This window comes from Herpailurus yagouaroundi, unplaced genomic scaffold (assembly GCF_014898765.1).
Source record: "Herpailurus yagouaroundi ecotype Mexico unplaced genomic scaffold, PumYag 140, whole genome shotgun sequence".
Taxonomy (NCBI): domain Eukaryota; kingdom Metazoa; phylum Chordata; class Mammalia; order Carnivora; family Felidae; genus Herpailurus; species Herpailurus yagouaroundi.
Genome location: NW_024412395.1, coordinates 59,510,042 through 59,524,295, shown reverse-complemented (window position 1 = coordinate 59,524,295; position 14,254 = coordinate 59,510,042). Strand labels below are relative to the sequence as shown.

Here is a 14,254-nt window from a genome sequence, read left to right as displayed (position 1 = left end):
TCAGGTCAGGAAGGAGGGAATACTGCACAATACCAACTATTAATTTTGAGGAGAATACCAGATCTTAATTTTAGTTCTAAGTGTAGGCGCAATACAAACACAACAGCCATAAAATATAAGATTTCTCTTCCTGTCTTGTACATATTTGCCCACATTGGCAGTGAGACCGAATTGTGGGAAGTAGACTTTTTATATTTAATTAAATGAAAACAGATCAAAGTGAGTTAGAGATTAAAAAACGCTATTGACTATACTTTGGGTATGTTTTCAGACAGCGTTAATGGAAGAAGTAGCCTGTATTTGGGGCAACTGGATATTCTATCGATCACACATCCCAACCTGCCTCTTCCTAGCCTCTTTCTTCTTTATCTACCTTTCTTTTTTACCTACATCTTGGTACTGAAACCTGGAATGTAGCATTTACTCCTTCATAATTTGAAAATACAGTGACAGATGGTTACTGATACATTCAACCCATCTAAATGTTCTCTGAGTTTTAGCACAGTTGCAAAGGGGAGGATGTGTAAACTAAACTGGAGTGATCTCTTGTAGGAATGGAATTCTGCTGTTGAGAAGCTAAAGAGTGATGCGCTTGGGTTTCTGCTGTCCAAGGACTACGTGGAGAAGGAACATCTACAGCTCTCTAACCAGAAACTGGATCAGCTTCAAGGAGAATTTGGTCGGCTCATGGTGGAAAGGAAAACTTGGTTAAAAAAGGCAAATGTTTTTTTTAACAGTGCCAATAAGGTCAGTGGGAAGTTACGTTGGTAATTTTAGGTAATCAGGACAGACCAGTAAGAGACTCATGATTTCAGTAGGCTGGTGAACATCACAGAGGTCTGGATTCCACATAGAGTTTCAAAATTAATAGCAGCAAAAGTGAACTTTTAAAAATATATTCCTTTATGATGAGTACTGGATGTTATATGTAAGTAATGAATCACTAAATTCTACTCCTGAAACCAATGTTACACTGCATGTTAACTAATTAGAATTTAAACAAAAATTTGGAAAGAATATATTCCTATCATGGCCATTATTTGGTTCTCAAAACTAGGAAGCTCTATGCTTTGACATGTTAAAAAAAATCCCCATGAGGGTTTCATCTTAGAGCCGTCATTGAACTGCTTGAGGGGACACTTGTGCCAACACTGCCATATTTCTCATGGAGTAAGGGAATTATCATAAAATGTATCAAGGTTAAAATAACACCTTGAAATTTTCACCAAGAAAAATATTTCCCCTTTAAAACTTTTTTTTCATTTATCAGGGAAAGGTACATGAATATTGTAAGCCTTCTGCATACAAGCCATAAGGCTAGAAGCAGAGTCTCAACCTGACTGCCCTGCCTTGGTCTTGCCTTTTAAAGTCTGCCAAGGGGAAATCTTGCTTTGGACCATCTCCAGGTCTTCTTGAGTTGGAGACTGTGCTCTGTTTCTCCTGGTTGATTCTTTTAATATTGACTGTAGCAGATGGTTCTTAGTGAGTGGTAATGTCTACATGTTCACATCACTTGTGTATCTGAAGCTGGCGATATTATTTGAACATTTTTGTACCTTTTCCAATCTAATATACACCTTCAAACTGCCTTCTTGGAATTGTTTAATACCTTAAATTTTACTGATGTTTTTGAAACTGGACAATGTGACAGGAAATGAATGGGTAACCCCCAGAAGGTGGGTATATTGTGATTTAAAGTCATGATATCAACAATCTGAATACAATGTCCTGGTATATATCAAAATAGTTATTTAATTTTGAACTTCCGTACTAATAGGAAACTTGCAGAGTAGAATTTCAAAATAGAGGTGCTAGAATTACAGTAAAAAAAGTGTTAAAGAAAAATTTGACAAATATGATAAACATCTGTTTGGGATTTCTTTGTTTTAACAGAAGAAACAGTCATAGCATATTACTGGAACTGTTGAACTAAGTAAATGGTAGGTGCTAGTTAAGTTTCTCTTGAACAGTCCTGTTTTTGAATAAGAGATTTCTTTTTTTTTTTTTAATTTAAATCCAAGTTAGTTAACATACAGTGTAATAATGATTTCAGGAATAGAATTTAGTGATTCATCACTTACATATAACACTCAGTGCTCATGCCAGCAAGTGCCCTCCTTAATGCTCATCACCCATTTAGCCTATCCCCCCCCCCCCCCCGCCACCTCCCTCCCTCCATCAACCCTTAGTTTGTTCTCTGTATTTAAGAGTCTCTTATGGTTTGTCTCCCTCTCTGTTTTTTTTTTTAATTTTTTTTTCAACGTTTATTTATTTTTGGGACAGAGAGAGACAGAGCATGAATGGGGGAGGGGCAGAGAGAGAGGGAGACACAGAATCGGAAACAGGCTCCAGGCTCTGAGCCATCAGCCCAGAGCCCGACACGGGGCTCGAACTCACGGACCGCAAGATCGTGACCTGGCTGAAGTCGGACGCTTGACCGACTGTGCCACCCAGGCGCCCCTCCCTCTCTGTTTTTATCTTATTCTTGCTTCCCTTCCCCTATGTTCGTCTGTTTTGTTTCTTAAATTCCACATATGAGTGCAATCATATGACATTTCTCTTTCTCTGGCTGACGTATTTCGCTTAGCATAATACACTCTAGATCCATCATGTTGCAAATGGCAAGATTTCATTCTTTTTGATCACTGAGTAGTATTGAATAAGAGACTTTCTAACTTACATTGCATTCTCATTCTATAAAATGAGTAGGTCATCTGTCAATCAAGTAATGTCATTTTTAAGGAAGACAGTTATAGAACATGTTGCTAGAATAAAACAATGCTTCTAGAACAAACCATATAGTTTCAGCCCTGCAAAATGTAGTTTCTCTCCCTTCAATTTGTACCCCCCTGCTCTTGCTTTCTCTGCTCTCATTATGTGGTAACTTTCCAGGGAGACTTTCTCCTGACATTGCTTCTGGGCCTTGAGGGGGAAAGGAATGACATTTATTGCAATAACAACAACAACAACAACAATAATAATAATAGAACAGAGTGGTTACTTTCTCAAATTCACATAGTAATTCAGCTTAAATCATAAGAAACTATATTTCTTAACCCTCGAGACTTGAATTTTTTTTTTTGAAAGAGAGAGAGAGGGAGAAAGAGAATGAGTGGGGGAGGGGCAGACAGAGAAGGATAGAATCCCAAGCAGCTTCTGTGCCACCAGAGCACGGCTCAAACTCACAAAGACACTTAACTGACTGAGCCACCTAGGCTCCCTCCTACCCAAAACTTGACTTCTAAATTAAAAAAAAAAAAACTTAAAAAAAATGTTTGTTTATTTTTGACAGAGAGTTGGGGGGGGAGGGAGAAAGAGAGACAGAGCGCAAATAGGGGAGGAGCAGAGAGAGAGAGGGAGGCACAGAATCTGAAATAGGATCCAAGCTCTGAGCCATCAGCACAGACAGAGTCCGACATAGGGCTGGAATCTACCAAATGGGAGATCATGACCTGAGCCCACCAACTGGGAGATCATGACCTGAGTTGAAGTCTGACACCTTAATGACTAAACCACCCAGGTGCCCCTAATTTTTTTTAATGTTTGTTTATTTTTGAGACAGAGACATAGAGTGTGAGTGGGGGAGGGGCAGAGAGAGGCAGACAGAATCCCAAGCAGGCTCCAGGCTCTGAGCTGTCAGACCTACAGGGGGGTTGAACTCATGAACTGTCATGAGATCACGACATGTCTGAGTCAGATGCTTGCCTGACTGAGCCACCCAGGTGCCCCAAGACTTGACTTGTACATCCCCTGTTTCATCATTGGAAAGCCATGGCATTCAAATTATAACAATTTCAGTTGGGATTTGTTCATACTCTATTTATCCATATTACATCATTCTCTATAGTCAAGTGGCACTTAGAAAGGTATAGAATTTGTTCTCCCTTTTCAAAGCATCAAGGGAATAATTTCTGACTCCAAATTTAAGAATCAATGTGAAAGGTGATAGATACTTTTACTTCAGCAAAAAATAGAAGATGGAGTGTGGAAAGTGGATATTTAATCATGATTTTTGAAATGAAATATTTGCCCTATTATTAAGAAGCAATACATGATTAAATAATGTAGTGGGTAAATCTGTTTAAATTAAAGAGGGAAGCTCCTTAAGACTTGTAAATGGCATTTTTATTATTTATTTATATTGTGGAATCTCCAAATTTTACAAAATTGGCACCATTTTACCTAACTTTTGGCATAACACTTATAAATAACCCAGTTAAAATAAAGAGCTGGATTTGAAACATTAATATAATTTTAAAATCCCTTAAAATTGTGTTTTCTAGGCTGAAAATTCTGTTTATACCAGCAAATGGGTATTTTCAATTTGTATCATCAATTTATCTCTGAAGCACTGACTTTTCCTTTTGAAAATTCACTTTACCATACGTTGGGTGCATTGGATTTTTCTAGTTGTGAGCATCCTTAACCCTAGATGAAGTCATGTTGTCAAGAACTATGAGGCATGTGAAATCTTACCCAAACTTCAAGCTAACTTGCTAACTTGTCACAGTTTTGTGGATGCTCACAAAAGACACATGACTTCTGTGTCAGTTTTGAAAGACTTTATTACAAAACAATGATCGAAATGTCCACATGCCATATCAGTTTCCCAAGTCCCAGTCCCCTGGGCGGGGGTGATGCAGATAGGCCCAGATGGATGACTGCATCTGCAGCAGGTGGTTTCCAAGAGAGGAACCCTAAGCTTGGGGAATCTTTTTTTTTTATAGCAAACAATAAGCCAACCTGCTATTTGTCTCAGAAGGAGACATTTCCTCCACCTTGAAGGTTGGTTGCTGGCTGCAAACCCAACAGTGAGAAAGGGCTCCAATGAAGAGGGGTCACTGTGGGCCGTTCATGGCACACCGATAATGATGGGTGGAAGCACTAGCCACTCTCCCAACACATGCAGCACTGTGGAAGAAAGAGGAAGTCAGCGCTTCCAAAAGATATTGACTTTGAAAATCAATTCCATTCTTGATAAGTAGAATTATTTTTTCAGCAAACAACCTCTTATTCCAAATTTGTTAAAGCTAGGTCAATATTCTCCTTCAATATCTGTGCCAAATACCAGCGTGAGAAAATATGCTAGTGTCACAGGTAATATAAATGAAAAGATGTGACAGTTTGCGTATTTGTTCAATAAAAAGTGAAATGTGTGATTTTTAAAATACAACTTTCACTTTTTAAAAAGTTTGTTAAGTTAAAAAGGTTGTCATAATATAATCTACAAAATGGACTGTTGTTAATGCTTTCCATATCATATATATTTCTTTTTTAATCTGGATTTTTATCATATGTTGCTGGTATTTTTGTTGCAAGCATCTGGAAATTCCTCTTTTTACCTTGCTTACCTTTTCATTTTAATTTATTCTTCTCTCTCCCTACCAATTTTAGATAGGGATATTCTTATTTACTAGACAAAAAGTCATAATAATTTCTTTTATTGAAGTCTCTAAATGAGTAGTGTGGTTAATAATTCTTTAGAGAATTCTTTATTTAGAGATTCTTTAGAGATACATTTGCTTAGTAAAGTTTTACTATACAATTACCGTGTATCAGGTACTGTTCTAAATGCTGGGGTTACAGCAAAGAACAAAACATACAAAAAAATCTAGAGTATGTTTCCAATTTGCAAAATTCAATAAAATATAATTATTGCCTAATTATCTACATTGACTAGACAACCACATTGCCTTTGCCTTTGTGTTGTGGCTCTAGGAGTGAAATTGATTACCTTTTAATCCTGCTAGGGGTTGATGATTACCCAAGGCTCAAGAGTCTGTTTCATACCCAGAGTGCCTATAGCCTTTGGCTTGAGTGTGGTAGTTTGTACCTGGAGTGAGCGATAGGTGGCAATGTTAGCACACAGGACCTTAGCATATTGCTACTGACGCTTTTCCTAAACCAGACACTGGATTCAAGTGGAGATTGAGCCAAGTGATTTAAGAACCCTAGATACTTCCTTTCTGTTTTAGAGTTATCTACTGTGTTGGTGAATTTATTGCCAAATCACTTAGCAACAAATACAAGTAAGGGTTGATTATCAATATTGGATGATAGCTGATTGGAAAAGAATTTCTCTAATTACTAGATGTTGCTAAAAGTAGGACATGGCATGAAATATGAACATAGCACCTATTATAGTGACTCATCTTGATCCCCCCAAATTTTCATTTTTTCATGATTATAGATTATCTTATTTATTTCTAACAAGTTCACAACCAAGGAGTTGGTTAAGATATGTCAATCATCCAAATTGTATTTATCATTGTTTAGGGAATGTGGTTAGAATCAAACAGAGATAAATATATATGTTTCAAGAGCAGAACAATACGAACCTGTATTTAGATGACAACAATGATTGAACCTAAATCTGTAAAACATGGCTGATTGGCCATAAAGTTTCATTTCCCATGCTTCCTATTCATAGGCACATGATTTCATTGGGGGAAAGCAAGCGGTGAAGACTGAGGCCAAATTTACATGGTGTGCTTCTTGGGTGATTAGCCTAAAAGCAAAGGTGAAGCAAAAGCTGGGGCAGCTAAAGCAACACCCCAAAAGCAGTTTGAAATGTAGCGATTGTCATAGCTTCTACTGCTTCTGCCATCACTGCTGAAAGTTTTATGTCTTCTAAAAAGTTAATGTTGCTTTTTCAAGATATTTATAGCCATGCAAAACAGTAATGCCTACAGCAACATAATTGTTTCAGATAAAAACAAAATAATTAAGGATGACGTTTGGTACAGTTTTTTCACTTATATATACGCTATTCTCCCATTTTCAAAATAGATACATTTTAGCCCAGATGTGGGAAGCAATTAAATAAAATGACTCAGTTGTTGCACAGATTGAAGAGTGAAGAAATCTGTCCAAATAGAGAACCTAAAAAATATTATCCAGAAGGAATTTGTTAAGGTGATGTAAATGAATTAAAGAAACTAAGCTAATTGTATTGGAAATTAAGGAAAACGTACTTGCTTTCAGTTTCATAATTCTTAGGCAGCCTGTTTCAGATTTCTCTTTTCCAGAACAACTTCCCTTTCTCTTACAAAGAACTAAAGCATCTTTAAAAACAAAAACAAAAAAACGCAAAAAAACAAACCCCCCCAAAAAACCTCCCTCCATGCTTCTACATTTCCCTTCACCTAATGTGTTGTATAGCTACTGTTTTCATATGTCATATGTGTACTTTAGCTAAAGCAGTTTAAGATACTTGCTTTAAGACCCTTGCCTTCAAGACCCTTTCAGTCTGGTCTGGAGGAGAGGCAAGGGAACAGAAGTGCTGTATGCTTTGGGAAAAGCCCAAAGTTTTGGAGTGAGCCTAGAGCATTAGGGAACACAGAGGAGAGTCTCAGGGAAAAAGTGTCAAGGAAGACTTCTCCACAGGAGGTGAGCACTGAGCTAAATCTGAAAGGCTAGGACAAGGAGCGATTGGAGGAGGACTGGGTGGTACAGAGTTGTGCCATGCATGGGGAATCTAAGGTAATTCACTTTGCCACGAGTGTAGGGTATAAGACCAGAATGATGAGAGAAAAGTAGTAGAAGCAGACAGGGGGTCAGGAAGGGTCTTGAATAGCATGCTAAGAAATTTCTATCTTATGCTGAACATATCCGTAACTATGAACAGATATTAAGGACTTCAAAAAATCGTGATGAGGCAAACCTCCTGATATAGATGCAAATGATGTCTTAATTTACTCTCCTCCTGTATTCTCTCTGAGAGACTGGTGTAGAAACTTTTGGTTTTAGAACTTAAGGAGAGGCTATTTAAACCATGCAAATATTTGATAAATATGGCTAAACATAAAATTATATATATATATATATGTTTATATATGTATATATAAACATATATATAAAATAGAAAGATTATCAAAACAAGAAATGCATTTACCATCTTACATTTTTCATGAGAACCCACAACTCAGCCCCTATTTAATTAGTCTTGTAATAAATACACTCAGTTTTTTTAATATAATTTATTGTCAAATTGGCTTACATACAGCACCCAGAAGACACTCAGTATTATCATTCACTCATTAGTATCCTTCACAATAAAGCTATCATGTGACTTCTAAGTGAGTCATGAGTGTTATTTATTGGTTTCCCTTCCATGTACAATTTTAAACCTGCACATCTCCATTGGTATTAAATATATTCTTCCTTGTATTGTAGGCATTTCTGGTAGATTTACTTTCCTTTGCTGAATTAAAATTCCTTGAGGGTAAAACACACGTCTGTTTTACTTTGTGTTTACCAGAATGGAACATCTAGAACAGCACCTTTCAGGCAGTGAATGCTCAATAATTATTTGAATGATAGAAAGTAGTGAAATAGTAGAAACTATGGAGTTTCAAGGCCAACTATGTTCCATTTTCATAAGAGATTATACTGATCCAAGGTCATTGGAATGAAGAGAGCTTAATTACTTCAATATACAAGGAACACAAATTTTGAGCTCAATCTCTGTGTCATAGCTGAGAAGGAAGGTAATGCTGGGTGAAGAGGTTTGTAATCACCCATGCCACCTGCTCCAAGAAGTCTCCAAGCAGCATTAATTGCCTATTTTTCATTATTCCTGTAGTATTTCTCTGTGCTCCTTAGAGAGAGGGGGTGTCTTAGTCATCTTTGCACGCCACCTAGCATTCAACAAACTTTGCTGAATCAATGAATGAATGACTGGACATGTGACAGGTCAATTACACTTTGAGCCTGAGTTTTCACTTCTCTAAAAGAGGTCTAACAATCCTCAGGGAATACCATTCAGTAATAAAAGTTCCTGCAACTGCTGATACATGTTCAAAATCTTTCCATGATAGAGTTGGAGTATAAATAAATAAATGGAATTGCAGAGTATTAAGTGAAAATTTTAAAATGTTTGTTAGGATGATACTTTTCTAAAATAATATAGCAGACTTTGGAGCCAGGCTGCTGAGGTATGAATATGGTCTTAGACATTTATTAGTTCTATGACCTTAGGCAGTTCCTTAACTTCTCTGTGTGTCTAGCTTTTTTTATCTGAAAAATGGAAACAATAATTATATGTACCTCACAGAGTCACTGAGCTTCTAAATGAGTTAATACCTGACTGGTGCATAGAACAGCCAAGCACTCACTGAGTTCTAGCTATTATTTTGTCATTTTATATGCATTTAATACTACACTAGCCACTCTAACATGACTTAAATGCTTTTGTTCTATTTTCCTGTTCCCAGCATGTACCAGAGTACATGCTTCATAAAGTCCAATAAATATTTGCTGAATAATGAAAAAAAAATGCTTTGCAGATTGTAAATAGATGCTTTTCCATGTAAATATTCCCAAGATTATCCTAAAACTATTTAGGTCAATAGATTAAAAGAAACCAGAAAGTATAAACAGTGACTAGCTGGCTAGGATTCTACTTATGTGTCTGGTTTATCCATTTCGAAGATGAACTTACCTCAGAAAGAGTAAGAGTTTATTAATACATAAACTTCCTCCATTCCTTGTTGATAAAATGCATCAGATGCATGCCATTTTCTTTCTTTTTAGTTTTTATTTTAGAGAGAGAAAGCATGCAGGAGAGAGGGGCAAAGAAAGACAGAGAGAAAAACAGAGAGGGAGAGAGAGAGAATCTTAAGCAGGTTCCATGCTCAGTGCAGAGCCCTAAAGGGGGCTTGAGTTCACAGTCCTGAGATCATGACCTGAGCTGAAATCAAGATTAGAATGCTCAATTGACTGAGCCACCCAGGTGCCCCATACATGCATTTTCAACCCCAAACTCCTTTTCCAATGTTTTGTTTTGTTTTGTTTTTTGTTTGTTTGGGTTTTTTGTTTTGTTTTGTCTTGTTTGTTTGTGTGTTTATTTGGCTTTTCAGATTGTGAGGCCAAACCAGTTTTAGGCTCTCATGATTTTACACACCTCTCATTAACATCACTTGTAATGTGGAGTGAGTTCTGGGGCCCAGCAGCAACAACCTTGGAGTGGCAAGAAATAAGCTGGAGCACCGGTAGGGAGCAGCAAACACTGGGAGCTGAAAATCCCATCACCCTTTTGCCCTGCTTTTCTAGCATTTGGAAGCCTGGGCAGATTTGGGCAGGACCTGAATCAAGTATCAGCATGCCAAACTGGGAGCCATGGGAAGTTATCTCAGGTAGTATTTAGGAAAGGAAACTGAAGCTTTTGGTTTTGATGAAAACTGAACCCAGAGGAAATCTCTGCAGACAGTGGGATTCAGTGCTCTAATGAGAAGCTGAATATTGTGTCCTTGGTAATTATAAAGGTTCCAACCAAACTCATTCTCCAGCCTTGGAACTCACAAAAGGAAAATTCAAGGTTCTGTAGCGTTTGGGCTTTTTGTTTTTAATGTTGATTCTCTTAAGTTAGTCAAGAAGCAAACAATACTTGGGGGCGCCTGGGTGGTGCAGTTGGTTAAGCGTCCGACTTCAGCCAGGTCATGATCTCGCGGTCCGTGAGTTCGAGCCCCGCGTCAGGCTCTGGGCTGATGGCTCGGAGCCTGGAGCCTGTTTCCAATTCTTTGTCTCCCTCTCTCTCTGCCCCTCCCCCGTTCATGCTCTGTCTCTCTCTGTCCCAAAAAAAATAAAATAAACGTTGAAAAAAAAAAGAAGCAAACAATACTACTTATTAAACATCTTTGTGAAACAGCATGAAATATTTATGCTGGATGACTAACTCATGGTTCTTGCTTAATTTATTAATCCCATAGATATTTTAAAAAGAGTACAATGTGCCATGTCCCGATACCATCTCTATTTGATTTGGTCCAGCCTGCTTTGGATCCTGTACTTAACAATGGAAAAAAAAAGAAAGATCTTGATGAGCGTCGTAAAGAAAAAACACCAAGCAACTCCTTAGTCTTTTCCAAACCAAGGCAAAAAGAGCTGGTTGGTCTCCTTATCCTTTTAAGAACCGTGTGGTTATACAAAATAGTCAAGAAGAGCTAGAACCAAGAGGGAGAAAATATTATCCTTGTGTTTATATCCTTGTTTTTGCCTCTAGTCATAAAACCTGTATTTGACCAGGTGTGAAGAAAGAGGGGGATGGGGAGAGTAAACTAAAGGGGAAATATTAATTCCAAAGGAGTTTCTATGGGCATTATAGTGTCATTGCCAGAAATAACCTGTTCTATAACATGTGTGAGACAAAGAGATTCTTTCCGGGCTAGATCCAGTATATCAGGTTCCTTATGGATATGGTAAATAGAAAAGCATTAAGTCCTATTCTGGGGATAGATTAAGTGAGAGCAATGATAGTTAGATCTTTTCTGGAATTGGTATGTGGATTCCTCATTAAATGCTGCATGGGGATAAGAGAAATGAGTTTTACATGTGACTCTGACAATCACAGGGAGTGTAACTTTTTTAAAAAGGAACCCCCCTTTAAATCAATACATTTAACATGTCTTTGTGTTTAGATCATTCCCATTAGGTCTAGGTTAGGATTAAGGGTAAAGAATAAGCTCTCTTATAGTATCCAGCTCATCTTATTTACAAATGTATTTGTTGAGCTGATGAAGGAATGAAATCACTCGCCTCCTTTCTACTGCCATAGTTCTATCAAGTGTGATACATAGAGCAGTGTATAAGTAAATGTTTTCCTAACGCTTGGATATTTTTGAAAAAAACTCTGACAAAAATTTTGCTATTTTGATTCTAAGTTATGGGTTATCTTAATATACCGCCTTTTCCTTCTACTGACTGTTTAGACCTTCAGTTTATTCCCATGTTATTAAGCTATAATACTTTTATAATAACATTCAGGAGTGGGGTGGAGTCACCTCAGACATGCATTTAATGTACATGTGACTTTAGAATCTAACTCCTGTGAAGAGAAGACCACTTCTTCTGACCATATCACTGCCCAAGGATATGAGAGTAGCAGCTGTTCACAGCGGCCACAAGAGGAAAGGCCCAGTGGGATGAATGACAGGCAGCAGGTGGCCACGCTCTTCCCAGTGACTTTTCAAAGATGTGTCCGATCGAGATGTAATCACGAGCAAGTATTTTCCGAGTACTTAACTACCATCATGCCCTAACTTTCATATTTTTTTCTTTAGTTATTAAAACAATAACAAACATGATATGTATTAAGGTTATACTGGCTTAATACTAACACAGAGTGGAGTTAAACTTGTAGAGAAGAAAAAGCACTTTGGAATTCTCTATCCTTTCCCCCATTCCCACTAGGAATTTTGGGAATTATCTTAAGGGAAGAAAGAAGTGAATAGCCTGACATCTAAATATATATGTTTTCTCTTTATTTCTTCCTTTAGCTCGGTGGCTCTCAATGCTAAATGTGAATATGTATTACAGTAGCACTGGTTCACATATACTAAACTTTAAGCATGATTTAGGGCAATTCATGATAATTTTGACTACACTGGATTTTTGTTTTAGGCACTGACTTTAAAACTCTTTCTTTCTTTCTTTCTTTCTTTCTTTCTTTCTTTCTTTCTTCCTTTCTTTCTTGAGAGAGACAGAACGTGAGAAGGGGGAGGGGCAGAGAGAGAGGGAGACACAGAATCTGAAACAGGCTCCAGGCTCTGAGCTGTCAGCATAGAGCCTGATGCAGGGCTCGAACTCACAAACCATGAGATCATGACCTGAGCCAAAGAGCCACCCAGGCACCCCCTGACTTTAAAACTTTTAAAACTTTAGAACCTTTGAGTAACATGAGACTCCACTTCACTTAAAATAAGTAATAAAAATTTTAAATATAAAACAAAATTCCAGAAACAGTGTTTACTGCAAGCGGCATTTCAATGTGTTATGGAAAGATTGAGAAAGTAATTCAAATAATCTTTTCTAACATCAGCATCTTGACACATTTGGCTCTGTTGCCCACTACAGAATAAAAGGGGGAGTTCAGATAAGGAGAGTCTTCAGGTTCAAAGTTTCTTTAATAAAGCTATCTTTCTTTTACAGTTCTATATGGCATAAGAGAAATCACTTAACTTTTCTCTGTATCTTTTCATACCTATATTTACAAAAAGTAGGTTTTAAAATCTCTTTTAAAACCACCTAAGATGAACAGACTTCTTGGAAATGTCCCTCCTGTCTTAAGCCTCCCCTGAATCTTTGCTACATGACTCCATGAGCCAGGGTTTAAGAGCAGGGGCCTCAGGGAGACAAATTGAGTACAAAGACCAAATCTGCCACTTAATAGAAACATCACTTTGTGCAACTCATTTAATCTCTCTGGGACTCAGTTTCTTCAGTCACACAATGGAGATCATTTCTCACTTCCATCTAGGGCTATTCAGGACAATGTGTCTGAAACTCAGCAGACATTCAAAAATATTTGTTGGCTGAATGAAACACATAGTATGAAAGGAGCAGAAGTCGGTTCTCATTAAACTGTAGTTATTATTATTACTTTCCTATCATCTAAATAATAGGAATGATTTTGTTTTAATCATTTTAAGTGATCAGAAAGAACAGATTCCGGGGACATGAAGAAATTGACGAGAGTATAGACTATCAAGATATAAGTAATGCAGCAGTATTTGAGATATTTCATTTGTAAATTCGAATTTTATCCAGTTCCAGTTCTGGCATTAAAACTCACTCCCTTAGACGGCAGCCAGGTGTAAGTTCTTGCGTGCTTTTACACAGCTCCATGGTGATAGCCTCTACATTTGGCTTAAACTGTGTGCCTTCAACATCAACTCAACCTTGCTCCTCTGGTCTCTCTTCAGGTCTCGGTGGTTACCAGACTCATGAAGCCATCTGCTTTCATTTCTTATGAGTCTTCTTTGGAGTCTTCCTATTCCACCTGGTGGGCCCCTATCAAGCTCACTGGTTTCCAACTGACAGTCCAGGAAGGCTAGATTTCAAGGCCCCTGCTGACTGTGGCACTATCAGTGTTCCTGGCATAAGAGTGTTCTCCAGACTGATATGGAGCATCCCATAAGGTTGCTTCTTCTAGTAGTGCCAAAGGGCAACATGTCAAGAGCCCCCTTGCCATTCAGCTTTTCTTCAGCTTACCTAATTCATCTCCTGCTCTCCAAGCCCAAGGCCAGAGACAGGTTATCAGGACACGTATGGATCAGTGCACACCATTGCACTCTACTCTCTCTGTTTTTCTCATGTTACCATGGTCCTCTTTTACTACCTTCATATCGTATACTCCTCCCCCTTAATGCCAACTAAACCTTAATGGACAAAAGGAAAGCTCCTCTCTACTCTATGGTAACTCCAGAAACTTAATCCCCCATGGCTGGTTTTTGATCTGCTAATAAAAGAAGAAAAT

At 37.8% G+C, this 14,254-nt stretch overlaps 1 protein-coding gene across 6 annotated transcripts in view; it reads left to right on the top strand.

Annotated features, from left to right (window-relative positions):
* The window catches only part of CCDC141 (coiled-coil domain containing 141), a 213,211-nt gene that overhangs the window by 120,758 nt on the left and 78,199 nt on the right, over positions 1–14,254 (top strand). For 5 of the 6 annotated variants that reach the window (XM_040475527.1, XM_040475526.1, XM_040475525.1 and 2 more), the window contains exon 7: positions 553–747. The exons of the other annotated variant lie outside the window; for it this stretch is intronic. In XM_040475527.1, coding sequence (XP_040331461.1) covers positions 553–747 — 195 coding nt within the window. The remainder of the gene's footprint in view (positions 1–552; positions 748–14,254) is intronic. 6 annotated transcript variants of the gene reach the window in all.